The sequence below is a fragment of the Osmerus eperlanus genome, chromosome 16, assembly GCF_963692335.1.
Source record: "Osmerus eperlanus chromosome 16, fOsmEpe2.1, whole genome shotgun sequence".
NCBI lineage: Eukaryota > Metazoa > Chordata > Actinopteri > Osmeriformes > Osmeridae > Osmerus > Osmerus eperlanus.
The window spans coordinates 5096127-5111240 of NC_085033.1; the positions used below are offsets into that span (position 1 = coordinate 5096127).

General features: G+C 47.2%; 1 protein-coding gene across 1 annotated transcript in view; it reads left to right on the top strand.

Moving 5' to 3' along the window:
- The window catches only part of ak5 (adenylate kinase 5), a 34703-nt gene extending 19825 nt beyond the window's left edge, over positions 1-14878 (top strand). Inside the window, exons 8-14 of the mRNA XM_062481288.1 lie at positions 1520-1596; positions 6044-6086; positions 6666-6710; positions 11310-11473; positions 12837-12953; positions 13709-13927; positions 14178-14878. Of these exons, the coding sequence (XP_062337272.1) occupies positions 1520-1596; positions 6044-6086; positions 6666-6710; positions 11310-11473; positions 12837-12953; positions 13709-13927; positions 14178-14243 (731 nt within the window). The 3' untranslated portion in view covers positions 14244-14878. The remainder of the gene's footprint in view (positions 1-1519; positions 1597-6043; positions 6087-6665; positions 6711-11309; positions 11474-12836; positions 12954-13708; positions 13928-14177) is intronic.
- Positions 14879-15114: the final 236 nt, after the last annotated feature.

The window sequence follows — 15114 nt, forward strand, 5'->3', positions numbered from 1 at the left end:
ACATTGTCTCCGAGTCCCAGGTGCACCATTGTAGATTTGATATGCTGCTCTTCAACCTTGCTCTTAAAAAATAATTGAAGTTTGGTTGCTACCGTAACCTACCACAAGGAAATGTGCAATCTCTAAACTATCTTGGTCCTGTGGCTCCTGTCTGTGGCTCCTGTCTGGAGGACTGGAAGTCCTGGAGGCCCTCGCCAGTTTGCCCCCGACCATCACCCCCATCTTCCTGCCCCGACCATCACCCCCAGCTTCCTGCCCCGACCATCACCCCCAGCTTCCTGCCCCGACCATCACCCCCAGCTTCCTGCCCCGACCATCACCCCCAGCTCCTGCCTCTGGCCCGAGAAGCAGATGAATAGCTGACGTCAGGGGCCTTGTTAAATATAAAACTCTACTGGGGCACAGGCCCCTATTCATATCTCTTGTGCTGCGCACAATGCACTACTCAGCTATAGAAACTCCCCTTGCTTAACCCACTATACAACAGTTCAGGGGCGCAAGTTTGATATCAGCTTTGGCAGGGACATCAATAGTTATTGCGAGCGCACACATTTTTGAGCTTCATGTAATAATGTTTTTATGTTTTACACAAAATAAGATGATCGGCAGGCCTATCATTTAGAAACTTTCTTTCGTTTTGTAATGTTTTCTTAGCCTACCTCAATTCTGACTTGTGTGCCGAGTCCGACGCCTGGACTTCTGTGTGCGTGCTGCAGTGGCTATTTGGCTCAGAAGAGCGCGCTAACATGGAATTCTGCGTGCATCGGTTTGTGTTTTCGGTTAAACTACTTTGATTTTACAAGCGTTGATTGGGATAAAGTAATAAAGTAAATTGTTAAAACTCAAACTTTAGATTACAACCTTGGTTGGCCTCGGCTGGTGGTTCTTTGTTCATCTTTGAAGGAACAGCAGCATGGCACGGTAGAAATATGTTGGGAAGTCGCAGTTGTGTAGGTCAATATTGAACATCAAGTGCTGGGATGTTGGTTACCTCATTGGAAAAGCATAATTGAATATCACATGATGTTTCCGGTCAAAAGATATCACTGCAGCTGATTTACAATGAGATTGGAACAGGGCAAAACATTTCTGAATACAATGTCCTCAACATTGAGATCAAAGTAGCCTACTCTCTTTATTAAAGATACATCCATTCTTGTGAGTAGCATATAAAAAGGAAAGCTTCAAAAAGAGTGCCTGAATATCCTTTCGGGCAAATGCATCAATATCCCTGTACTTCAATAGCATGTAATGAAAGAAATATTTACGGGTCAAGACACCAGTTCAAATAGACAAAGGCATTGTAGGGATGTAATCCTTTCAATGGTTTATTTACTTCATGTGCATTTCCGGACTGTTTCCCCAAAAAAAACAAGTGAGGGAAAACAAGTGAGGTTTTTTCAGGTTATATGCCCTGACCGCCCCCCACACACACTCCCCACAAAACGATATTGTCCATTTAAGAAAGTTCCTGGCTTTCTCTATCTCTATCTGTCTCTCTACTTCTCTTTCTCTACAGGTCCCAGTGAACTGGATCTGAGTCTATTGGGAGACAACAGCAGCCTTGCAGATGTCGCCTGTAAATACGACGAGCCGGTGAGTCTTTATTTTGCTTTGTTCCTCTCCTCCTTCATGTATCCCTTCCTCCACAATACCCTTCCTCCCTTCCTCCCTTCCTCTCTTCATACACTTCCTCCAAGATCACCCAACACAGTTTACCTCTTTCATTTGATTAAATGTGACATCATGATCTTGGATTTCGCAGAGCTCGCTAACCTAATAATAAATCTTTATCCTGTTCACAAAGACATAATGCTCGTTTGAGACTCGCGGCTACAGCCACAATTAAATGTCACATTGGCATTTGAATCACCATCATTACAGTGCAAAGTTTTATTCTTTCTCAGTAGGAAGCCCCCCTCCTCATTTTCATTTACAAAATGAATGTCAAAAATGAATGAAAATCTTCAAATTATCAGTTTGAAAGAGAGGAAGGGCTAGATTGAGCAGCCAAGTTTGAAAGGGCAAATGAATCAGCCATTGTATGACGCTGGTGTTCGTAAATAGGAGTAGGGGTGAAGGGTCATTTAACCTTCATTCAGCAAAGATTATTGATCCTCTGAGCTCTCCTTTTCTCAGAAACCTTCTAGAATGTTCTGAATCCATAACCTCTACCTTGTTCTCCTGAGTCACCGTGGGGGAGAGGCCAACCTTCTCTCCTTTCTTTTCTTTATGTTTAAGTGTGTTTACAGTAGTTTGAGGTCAGTTTGACCATATGCCCTAATATGTGAAGATTAAGGATGTTTCTGCCAAGTAGGAGTTAATGAGACACACTCTCCCTGCTGAATGCTAATCTGTGGCACCTTGCTCCAGGATCCTTTTTTTCTTTCTTCCTTTCTTCCTCGCCACATCTTCCTTCTTTATTTCATACAGGTTCTTTCTATTCTCTTCCCTCTTACCTTCTTATCCATTCCGCCTTCTGACAGCTTGTATCTGGAGACCACATCCAGTGTGTGTCATCCACAGAGAGGAGATTAGAAACGGAAATGAAATAGAGTGTCTGACCTGTGAAACCCACCGGGTTGCCACATCAAATCCTCTCGCTCTCAAGATCCCCACCCCCCGTGTCGGGTCTTCACTATCTGTCTCCGAACATTCTGTCCGTCTGCATGGATGTTACCCGGGCGGCGCTGGGTAGCTCTATCAGAGCACGGCAGAGATGATCACACCGGACCATGTCTCTGTGCCTGTGCCATGATGTCCCCATGTGCATTTTGGAATGGAATCAGATAAGGGCTCGTGGAGATGCTCTGCACGCGCGTGTCTTCCCACCTCTTCTCCCTTGACCGCAAGCCAACAGCAGCCTGTGGACAGCAGGCTCCCTCCCCACAGAGCAGCTCCGCGCTCCTCACACTCTCTTTAACAGTCAGTTATGAAGGGAGTCTGTGGCGCTCTGAAAGAATGGAGTACCTCAGCACACAAAGCTAACCGTTGTCCTGTCACGGTGGACGTCAATGAACAATTTTGCACGTGCATTAGGAAGGATAGTTCAAAATGAGACATTTGAACCGTATCTGTTTCAAATGTTTTGTTGGGTTTTTTTACATTGAAATTCCTAGTATTGATACTGGACGAGCCTTGGTGAGGGTGAGCAGTTCGATGATGTTGAGCCAGCGCCCTGCTTGTGCAGATGATGTCTTGGCAGCTAGCAGTGTAAATCACTTTTCAAATGGACTGTTAATCGTGTCTGGCACATACTGTGGCTCTCTCTCCAGGTGGGAACCCTTACCTCTGCACACCAGGTGGCCCTGCATTATGCTAGGTTCATGAGAATGTCACACACCTGACGTGCGGTGACACAAACTGGTGATAGGGGAGCTTTCTGTTTTCAGAATGCTTTCATGACAAGCTATTTTGGACAGACCTGCAAAACCTCTGACACAAGCCATTGAGTCATATCATTCAAATCATAGTTATCAAATAGTTATATTTTCACCCGCTAATGTACCACAATGTATGTTTCATACCCGTGAAGGTATTGCAGAGGCGGTAAAGTAACTGTTGGTCTTGAGGAAAACAAATTAGGATGTGCTACTTTCACTCCAGCAGTGTTTTCTTGCTAAGCGAGCGTCTATCCCCTGGCTGAGGCCTGGCTCACGATTCAGGCTAGACTCTGAGGCATGCTTCCTTGCTGAGGGTGGGGCCAGAGCAAAGTCCTGACCTGACATTGTAGCACACAGCAAGTTCCAGTGTTCCTCCCCTTCAGGCCCCACACAAGTTGTCACTATATTACACTGTCTGTCTGCTTGTCTGGCTGCCTGGTCCGTTCTGTCATCCATTTGTCTGGCTGTTTGCCTGTGCCTTTGTGCCATCACTTTAGCTTTGTCACACGAGTTGAGCAACTGAAAGAAGTTCATTCGTATTCATTTCTCCAAGTGATCTCATATTAGAGCCTGTTAGCGAAGGTGTGCCCAAGTTCGATGTCAGAGTAATGCTTTTGTGTACCGCAGAGCACCGGACCGTTCCCTCCATACTTGACTGAGTGAAAGACAATTAAGTGCTTGAGTCGAGAGGTTTGAATGTAATATCCGCAGAGACGGAGCCATGCTTATTTGATTAGTTCAAACAGATGACTCACCGAAGCCCGATATAAAGGACCCGTTGCGTGTGAAAGGTATAACTTTCTCTTCCAAGGTGGTTGGCTGCTCACAATGTTGTCTTCACAGTTTGTTAGACATGTGTGAACTGTAAGTGGGTTTATTTTTAGGCGCCCGTGTGAGAGTGTGTCTATGGTCCCATGTGCTCACTTGTGTTGTGGTGTGCGTACATGTGCAGTGCTATGTTGATGAATTGGCGTTTGGTTCCAATGCAAATATGGTCCCTTCACTGTAAGTGTCGATGTGTGGCTGGACACTCCGGAGCTGGTTCGCGTGTGCTACCTCCATGTGCAGGGCCGTGCACGCTGCGGAAGGGTGTTGGATTGTTCGTATGCACGCTCCCTGCTGTGTTGGCATGTCTTCTCTCACACTTTCTCTCCTTCTCTTGCTCCCTGTGTCTCTCAATCTTTCTCTGGACCTATATCCCTCTTTCTCTCTCTGTGACTCATTGGACCGGCTGGTGGGCCCACATGACAGGTTGTCTCATCGCTGGCACCCCAGTCTGTGCCACCACTCCCCCACACTGACCAGAGTCCACTGTATCTCCAATAAACTCTGCGACCCAACTGTAACTTCGCTCATCTCCTCTCCACAAATCCACTGGATCTCTGCTGAAACTCGACGAAACTCCACTGTAACTCTATTAAGACTCTCCTCTGCAACTGCGTCAAACTCAACTGAAACTCTACAACATAAACCCATTGTACGTGCTGAACCTCAACCACAGCCCCACAGGACAGCCAGCCACTAAAGCCCCTAACCCTGGCAGCTGATCTCTCTGGACAACTGCTGTGATCGGTATCAGACAGATGAATTTGTCAAGAGTTAGATGAGTCCCTCCAGGAAACCAACCCCTCTTCGATTTCCTGTCTTTCTTCTCACAGTCTATTTAGCACTTTGACACTGAGAGCATTTGTTTTAGCCTTGCGCCTCTCGACTGTTCCAACTTGAGCAGGACTGCCCTGAGGAATCCCCAATTTGTTGAAACCTGTGGCTCTTTAACTCAGTGGGATTGCCCCAGGTCCTCCTGTGCTGCTTGTCTAAGCCTGTCTGTGATGGAGGCTGCAGGGAGGGAGATGGACCAGGGCTCTGCTTCAGGTGCTCCTGCGTGTGGCACGTTCATGAAAGGCAAGACGCCCTGTCAGACAGACCGCGGGGGAGGGCCATTAGTGTCAATCTGAGATCATTGTCACAGCAGTGTGTGAGACACTCTAGAAAAGTCAAGGACTTCACACAAAGAGGTGAGACACAGACAAAGACTTTGGCTGACAGGGAGTACATTCAACGTGTTGGGTATTGTTTTTTGTTGTTGTGATCAGACTTGCAGTGACAAGTGAAAGGTGTTGATACATTTGACCATGTCTTAAAGATGCGGTTCAGAATTGGGCAGAACATTGAATATGATCCAGAATGGGGTTTAATTATCTAAAAAGTAACTTTATACTCTATGGTGTACTCTGGCTCCTCTATACTCTATACAATCTGCTCTGTGGCTCCTCTATACTCTATCTTAAGCTACATGGGCCTTTACCCTCCCACTCTGTCTAGTTCTGAGTTGAGTCACTTTTGTTGTGACTGTAATGGGAGTCAGGTGGCTGAGCGGTGAGGGAATCGGGCTAGTAATCCGAAGGTTGCCAGTTCGATTCCCGGTCATGCCAACTGACGTTGTGTCCTTGGGCAAGGCACTTCACCCTACTTGCCTCGGGGGAATGTCCCTGTACTTACTGTAAGTCGCTCTGGATAAGAGCGTCTGCTAAATGACTACATGTAATGTAATGAGGAGACAGACAGGCCTGGAGGTTAGCCTGGTTTGTTTATCCCCTTTTTATTTTTTTAACTGAATAAGATACTGAAATCTCCTCCTCGTTCCTCTCTCCCATTGATAGGCTGAAGAGGAAGAGATGGGGTATGCTGAAGGAAGTACAGAGAGTGAGTATTTAAGTGTGTTGTGTGTGTGTGTGTGTGTGTTGGAGGGTGTATGGAGGGTTGGGGGCACACAGTAGGAAATGCACCCTAATGCTGCCAGCATACAATATGTACTAAATGACAGTGGCATAAACATGCATCGTTTTCATCTTGGAAAGTCTTCTACTCATTTAACACAGAATCCAGTCACGGGGTAACCCATTCATCCAATCAAATACCAACATCTCATCGTGATTCGAACGCAGACCGTGATAACTAGTGATTCCTCCCTTCAGGTGGGGTAGCTAGTAGCTATAGTATCGACAGTCCTGTTAGGGTTGTGTTTTGCCTCCCTGTTGGCAGGCGTGATGTTTATCTCCTGACGCCTCATCTGGGCTCAGCTCTGCATGAGCCTTTTGATCCAGCCAGAGAATTAAGACAGCTAGAACCCCATTAGTACCAACAACAAAGAGGGAAAATGGCGTCAGTAGCTTTTGACACCGACGAGGCGGCTGTGTTAGGCCATGTTCGGTGGGCTTGGCAGAGAGGGCGTGTTGAATAAGCCCCTTCTGACTGTGTCCTCTTCTCTCCTCTGAATCGTAGGTTATTCTACCGAGCGGAAGAAACCAAAAGTCATCTTCATGATGGGTATGTATATACAGCAACTATCAGCCAAAGGTGCTCTTCTATGAACACAAACAAGGCATGTTGCATGCATGTACACGAGCAAATCCTTAAACACACAGCAGGGGTTCAACAAGCCCCTGTTTTTGCCACTCACATTTCCCCTACAGGGAGTCAGTCTTGCGTTTTTCTGGCCTCATTCTCTCTGTCTCTACGGCACACACACACACACACTGGCTTTTCCAACACGCAGTAAAATTAACAGAAATTATGGATGGATGGTTGGTTCTTGCTTATGTGTTCTTGCAATTTGTAGGAGCGAAATATTCAGAGACAGAATTCCAGAATGTGTTGATAAGACTCGAGCAGAGAGTCTACTCTAGAGAAGAGGGATTCCTCTTTCAAACCTTTTGAACAGAGACACCAGGCAGATGTATTAAGAAACGGCAATAAGAAACGACTTCCCTGCCTTAGGCTTTCAGCATTTTCTCACCACCAGTTCCAACTATAGTGTGAAAGTGTGTTTGTGTGTGTGTTGTGTGTATGGTGTGAAAGTGTCTGTTGTGCATTCACGCGTACACTTAACTTAATAGTGCATGTGGGTTCGACAAAAAATTGGTCAGAGAAAAGTCTAGCATGGTCTTTATGCCCCCCCTTCTCCAATTAGCCGATAGAGCGAGAGACTATCGGCTGATTGGACATGGGAGATGGAGGTTGATAGGATGTGAGGGGTGTGGAATGTATGCATTAATGACAGTTCCCATTTCACTATCACTTTACTATGAATCACTAATAGCCTATTTATTATTTGGCTTATAAATCAGCGACGTAAGCCAACAAATGTGTAATGTGCGTCATGCTTACGTGCGAGTCTGTGTGTTAGAAAACAGACATCAAAGGAGCCAGTCCATGGGGCAGTATTGTGTCCATGAATAACACGGCATAGGGCCAGCGCTATTGAAAGCCGTCTTCCTTTTTTGAGATGAACTCACATGGTGTGAGTTCTCACAGTTGGGTCTTTCCATTGCTCTTCCTGTAACTAGACTCTTATCGCAGAATCTCCTCACCAGACCAGACACTCATTTGTTAATGATCATTTATAGACCGTAAAGCTTAAAAACGTGTTGCAAAGGGTTGGATCATGACACTATCAGTATCGCGCAATGTCAATTCAATACCCTTAATTGGTCCCGAAGGAAATTCAACTTAAGCAGGTTAGGTGCCCGATGTTCACCACATGGTGCCACACTGAACATTTAGGCCACATGTGATCCTCTGCACACAAATGGTTCGAGCTCTCTGCTCCCCGTCCATGTCCTGTCTCCTGGTGAGCTGTCACAGTCCCTGTCATCTGTCATCTCTCTGAGCCTGGAAAAAAACAGGACTGCTGTCATTCACACGCAGTCCCCGTGTCTATTTTTGGGCGAGTGTAACCTGGCTTCACTGTATCACGATGCCCTCTGAAATGCAGATGAGAGCGATGCCAGGCCGTCGGCAGAGAGAACGAGAGATGGAGGGAGAGAGTGACGGAGAGCAGGAGAGAGCAGGTTGAAAGCGGATGCCTCCTTCCGTCACTCGCTATCGCTTTCTTTTAGTCCCAGTTGCTTTTTCCCCTCATCTATTTTCAGCCTCTCCTTCTCTCTCATCTCTCAATTACACTTTCTGCCGTGTTCCGTCTTTCTCTGTTTCTCTCTTTCTCTCTTTCTCTCTCGGCCCCTCTCCCTCCCTCTCTTTCTCTCTCTCTCTCTCTCTCTCTGATTTTCCATCTGTCACCTTGGCTCTTGTCAAGGACAGTACTGCATGTGAATACCATGTGGTGGCATGCTGTGCGGTTTCCAGAGCAGCACCTTGACACACAGGCCGAATGTGGCAGCCTTGTTACAGCATCCACTTTCACTAGAATCCTCATGTACTCCCGGCATTGCTAACGGCTCAGGAACCGTTGACTATAAATGGGCACATTTATCTCATTTTCCACATCCTGTCAGAGTCGTGGAAAGGTGCTACAGTACATTAACCTGGAGGGTTTCACAGTGTGCAACTGATTAGTCAGAATAGCCATCATGAACACAACGCTTTTTAAGCATGTACTTTATGTTGATTAGAATCATTCTTGACAGTTGCTTGTCAAGGGAGGAAATTGACATTTCTAAATCAACCCAGTTACACACCATTCATCTTGAGTGGCTTTGCCTAGGGGGTGAGGAGGGGGGTCAGGGGGTTACACAGCAGCATGCCTCCTGGTTTCTCCAGTCACTAGTTCACTTCCTCTACCAAGCTGGTCTTAGTGTGTTTGAGGTGTTAGAGATAGCCACAGGAAATAAGCTAGCGCTGTCACATCTCAGAGAAGTCAAAGTGAATGGCAAATACAGTGAATAAATGAAAACATAATTAATGTCCTGTGATTATAACATTCAAAAAAGCCCAGGGAATTGTGTGCCGATTCTTAAAGGGACAGTCTCTCTACCCCAAATCTAAAATACTCTTTCCTCTCATTTGTCATTTATTTGGTGCTTGTGAGCACCCCAAGACCAGCCAATTCAAGTTCCATTATATTCATTAGAAGGCAGACATTTCTCCAACTGATATCTGAAAACTTGGCTACTCACACCAAAGCAATCTAGATGGATAAAGAACAAGAATGGAGAATCACAAGTTCAATGGAATCTATGAAGACCAACGTGTGATATCGGTTGCGTACGCAGTGTTCATACATCTGAGGAAAACGCTGTGGAGGCCTCCAGAGTTTTCCAGTTTTCTCCATCTGTCTACTTTTACGGACGAATATACACAGAGTTTGATACATTTGGTCCTTGGACTTCAGGTCATGTACAGCCTCTTGTAATTATGAATCACCCGACTTCCATTTCCCACTAGACAACAGAAGGATATTCAGATAATTAAATTAGCTACAAAAAAACAACACTTCCATAGCAGAGGAGGACTTTGTAAGTTAGTTAATTACACGTTTGTTTAACTGAGATAGGTGTTGAAGTCCAGATATCAGCCTCGGATGTAATCTGTGACTTTGCTGGAGGTGGAAGGTGGTAGTTTTTCTGCTGGCTGGATAAGCAAATATGTGGGTTGTGTGTGTGCGTGTTTGTAGATGTGTGGGCATGTGTTTAGGTCTGTGTGTATAAAAGTCAGTGTGTATAGGCGCGGGACTATGTGCGTGCAGGTGTGTGTTGACGTGTGTGTTCGCAGTCTTTGCTGCCAGTAGTGGTCGCTAGGTAGCAGAAGGAGCTAGAGGAACAGGTGATGAACATCTGTGATAACCTGGATCTCTTGGAGGTTTAACCCCTTGTCTTAAACCAGAGGTGACGAGTCTCGGTGTAATCCTGGACTCAGATTTGAATTTCAACTCTCACATTAATAAAGTGACCAAAACAGCTTTCTTTCACCTGAGGAATATAGCAAAGGTACGACCATTCATAAACCAAAATGATGCAGAGAAGTTAATTCATGCTTTTCAAGCCGGCTGGACTACTGTAACGCACTTTTCACTGGTATTCCCAAGAAAACCACTGAAAGACTACAGCTCATTCAAAATTCTGCAGCTAGATTATTAACCAAAACTAAAAGGAGAGAACACATTAGTCCTGTCCTAGCTACTTTACACTGGCTCCCTGTTACCTTCATAATTGACTTTAAGGTCCTTTTCCTCACATACAAAGCTCTACACGGACAAGGACCTAGCTACATTGCTAACTCCTTTATAAACTACACACCAGCTAGAACACTGCGATCATCAAATGCAGGCCTATTAGAGGTCACCAGAAGCAGTCATAAGAAGATTGGTGATTCGGCCTTTGTCAATTACGCCCCAAAACTATGGAACAAATTACCCATAAATATTAGGGAAGCAAACACTCTAGACATTTTTAAAAGACAGCTTAAAACCTACCTTTTTACCGAAGCATTTAAGTAATTTTATCTCAAAAGGGTTTTCCTACTTTTATTAATTATATTATTGTTACTTTTAAGATGCATGTTTAAAGTTGGTTTCTCTCTTGAACAGAGATCTTATTGGGATTTTTATTTTTGTTTGAATTGTTTATCACTTGTATTATTGTTTTTATTGATTTTATGTAAAGCACCTTGAGCTGCAATTCTTGTATGAAATGTGCTATATAAATAAAGTCTTACTTACTTAATTACTTACTTACTCAGCCGTGGGCGATCACACTACAGCAGCACCGCACATCTCCTCCAACACCTCCATCTTGCCTTCTTTTTCCTACTTCCTCCTTCCCTCTCACACCTCCCACTTTACTTTTCTCTCAGTCGTTAGCCTCAACTGTTTCTCTGCTCTATCTCTCTTTCTCATATCCTGCAAGGTCTCCCCTCCTGTTTCTTCTCTCTTTGTCTCCCCCTATTCTGTCCATTTGTCACTCTGTCCTTTCCTGTGTGAGCGATATTCGCTCTGTTCTCTGTTCTTAGATGTACTTGCTTGATCTTTCTCCCGACTCTTTCTAAACTGGCGTCTGTGGGTGCGTGTGAATGCGGGCTTGGTCGATCGTGGATGCGTGTGTGTGTCTGTGCGCACGCGTGCCTGCTTATTTTGTGGGTGTGTATCTGTGCTTGTGTGTGTGGGGGGGTTGTGTTTGGTGCGTGTGTGCGTAGGTGGACCCGGCTCTGGCAAGGCTCTCCAGAGTGAGAGGCTGGAGGAGAGGCTGGGTCTGCGTCGTGTCTCCCTGGGAGACCTGCTCTGCAGCGAGCTGCAGTCCCACAGCGAGAGGGGCCGCCGCCTCCGAGACGTCCTGGAGAGAGGAGAGATGCTGCCCGAGGTCAGACACGCTCCTCCCCTACACCGCGCAACACACACGCCAAGGCTTTGTTTGAGTTCATGAATGACAATCGCGGCATCAAATCAGATGACCTTAAATGCGTCGGGATTCCCCGACGTTATAGACACACAGACATGCACACGTTATATTCAACAACACACACACACCCAAACATGCACAACCAGATACCAACGCATTAAGATGCATTCATTCATGTCCGCAGTTATCTCGAAACAAGTGACAGCAGAACTAGAAACAGTATCCAAAAATGACACCCCCACAGCTCAGATAGGACAAATAAACAAGCCTGGCTCAGTGAACAGCCTCTGCTCGATGCCCCTCTGCCAACCCTGCGTCAACAAACTAAATGACTCTCACCACGTTTAGGGTGGAACTAGTCATAAAGAGATAACAAGAGTCTTTCTTGCTTCCGTCCTCTTTTGAGCCAGTTGCCATGGACACCTTGTGGCATCCCTTTTTAATGTAAGTGGCCTGTCCTAAATGTCAGTGGCCTTTTCCATCAAAGGCCTCCCAGACGACCATGTGACATGCCCCTCATGTTCTCCCGGGTTCAAAGAGGGAATGTGTCGGATCCTGTCAGTGCACAAACCTGCCCTTAAGTAGAGTCTCATTTGAACCGTGTTATCTACAGCTTTCATGGGAAGTAAACAGGAGCACATTTGCCATCGAGATGTTGCTCATCAGTGAGGATCCAGCAGCAGGCCAGAGCTCTGCTCTGCTCTGCTCTCCTCTCTGCTGTAGCTCTCACAGCTTGTCACAGTCCCCTTATGTCCACTGTCTGTGGTTTAAGCTATTGCCAAAGGCTTTAACTGTGTGTGTGTGTGTGTGTGTGTGTGTGTGTGTGCGTGCATGTGTGTGTGTGTGTGTTTGTTTGAGAAGATAGATAAAGGGATAATTTGGAGGACAGTTCTCCAGGATTAGACAAGGTCACGTTCACTAACAGCACCTCCCCAAGACCCTCTCCTAAGGGCTAGCTGGCGAGGTTCACATGTAAGCAACATTGACCCGGAAAGGAGATGCTCAAGAGATTGATTTGATCAAATGTTACAGTACTGTTGCCTAGCAACACAGATGTGAAGGGAGACATGAAATATTCTCTGCGTAAGACATCCCATGCTAGCCTTTTGAGTTTCTTTCAGATTTAGTCATTTAGCAGACACTCTTATCCAGAGCGATGGTGCTCATATACCATGCTATAACGTAGTTCTGTGATTGTCTTTGTCTCACTTTGGATTCCAATTGTCATGTAGAATCTCTGGGTACGTGGCAAAACAAGAAGCCCAGATTTTTACTGTGCGTGTGTGCGTCTGTGTGTGGGTGTGTGCGCGTGCGTGCTGCTTAGGACACTCTGCTGGAGCTGCTGTGTGATGCGGTGGCGTCGGCACAGCGGCAGGGGCGGGGCCTCCTGATCAACGGCTTCCCTCGAGACGTCCGCCAGGCTCTGGAGTATGAGGCCGAGGTCAGCACTCCGGGAGGGGAGGGGGGGGGGGGGTTGGGCAGGGGGAAGGAGAGAGTTCTAGAATGGTGAACCGAGTCGGTGGATGGGGAAGAGAGGACATATTGGAGGGATGGGGGGGGGGGGGGGTAGAAGGAGAGAGAAGATCTAGGATGGTGGAAGAGAGAGAGAGAAGAGAGAGTGTGTGGTGGAGGGGGGGGGGGCAGGAGGGGTGGTGGTGGTGGGGGGGGGGGCAGGAGGGGTGGTGGTGGGGGGGGTCAGGAGGGGTGGTGGTGGGGGGGGCAGAGGGGTGGTGGTGGTGGTGGGGGGTCAGGAGGGGTGGTGGTGGTGGGGGGGGGGTCAGGAGGGGTGGTGGTGGTGGGGGGGTCAGGAGGGGTGGTGGTGGTGGGGGGGGGCAGGAGGGGTGGTGGTGGTGGGGGGGGGGTCAGGAGGGGTGGTGGTGGTGGGGGGGGGGCAGGAGGGGTGGTGGTGGTGGTGGGGGGGGGGGGGCAGGAGGGGTGGTGGTGGGGGGGGGGGGGCAGGAGGGGTGGTGGTGGTGGGGGGGGGGCAGGAGGGGTGGTGGTGGTGGGGGGGGGCAGGAGGGGTGGTGGTGGTGGTGGGGGGGGGGATAAAACCACTCTCCTGTGGCCTGTGAGCTGAGAGTCTTCATGTGTGCACTTATGGTACCAGGCGTCACATTAGTGAAGAGGCCTGGGAATTTCCCTGTGTTGTTCAACAAAGAGCGTGCGCGCGTGTGTGTGTTGTGTGTGTGTGTTCAGATGGGGGAGCCCTCTCTGGTGTTGCTGCTGGAGTGTTCCTCCGACACCATGGCCTCCAGGCTGCAGTGTCGGGCCCGCTCCACCTCCGGCCTGGGCTTCCACCCAGACAGGGAGAGGGACAGAGACAGAGACAGCTACTCTCACAGGAGGGTGGACAGCTACTGCACTGACTCCCAGCCCGTGGCCTCTCACTATGAACACAGGAAACTCCTACACAAGGTGAGGGGCTGTGAGTGTGTGTGTGTGCTCACGCCACAAGTGTGAGTCCACGCAACATGTGCGCGTAAAGGAAATGCAACGAGAGAATATGTCAATTGAAATTAGAATGGAACAGAGCAGAGTCACACCATGCTTTTATTATAACATTAAAGTATCATTAAGTATAATTAAGTGTGCGTCAGTTTGTCTAGACTTGGTCTTGAACATTTTGATTGTATTTGTATCAGCGACAGTGCTTTTGTGTGTTTAGATTGATGCTGAGAGGATGCCAGAGGAGGTGTTTTCCCAGATCTGCCAGGCCATGGATTCCTGTTAGAGGCTCTAGACCGTCTAGAACCTTCGCCACCCCCCCCCCCCCCCCCCCCCCACAGGCCTGGATGTCTAACTACGCTATCTCACCCCTGCAGACTGATCCTTTTGTACCAGCCCAGTCTTAGACCCAGTTCAGAGACTCACTTAACACAGACACATGCTCAACGCATGTTTCATTTAATGTCTTAAAAATCCCCACCAGCACTATCAGTGTCTTTGACAGTAACAAAACCCTTTGTGACACAAAACCAAAGTATTTGGCTGACAGGAAAACAACTTACTGTCCATACAGTACGCTTGTTTTGTTCTTTTACAGTGATTTCAGTGATACTTGTTGCCAACTTCAGCCACAGATGGAAAGACGTGTGACCAGGGAAATATGAACGTTCAAATGAAGTGCTGTGTGCTCCCCAAGTATGAAAACAGGGTTCCCCACTCGTCTGACGTGCGAGCGTCAGACCGCTAGTGGACAGGGTTGTGTGTGTGTGTGTGCTCATGTTCCCGTGCACAGAATGTGTTATATTGTAGCAAGCATGCAAGGGTTACAATCAAGCTTATTGCCTTTTGTGTTTAATTTAATGCAAAGATAAGAAATTAGTGTCGCATCTCTATCTGGCTGACCACAGGCTTCTCATTTGGTACCGTTCAAGTAACGTTCAATAAAAACGTTTTATTTGGTAAATTGGTCTCATGAATTTGTTCTGGAATATAACTGCAGATGATCGACCAAGATTTCAGATCCTGTCAGTTTGCAAATGTTTTTGTTGTTGAAAAAATACCTTTTTCTTAGTGACATCAAGGCTGAGGGTTGACCTCACCTGTCAGTCGGTCAGAGGGATCTCATCCTATTCATCCGTGCAAGTCTGTAAGCACAC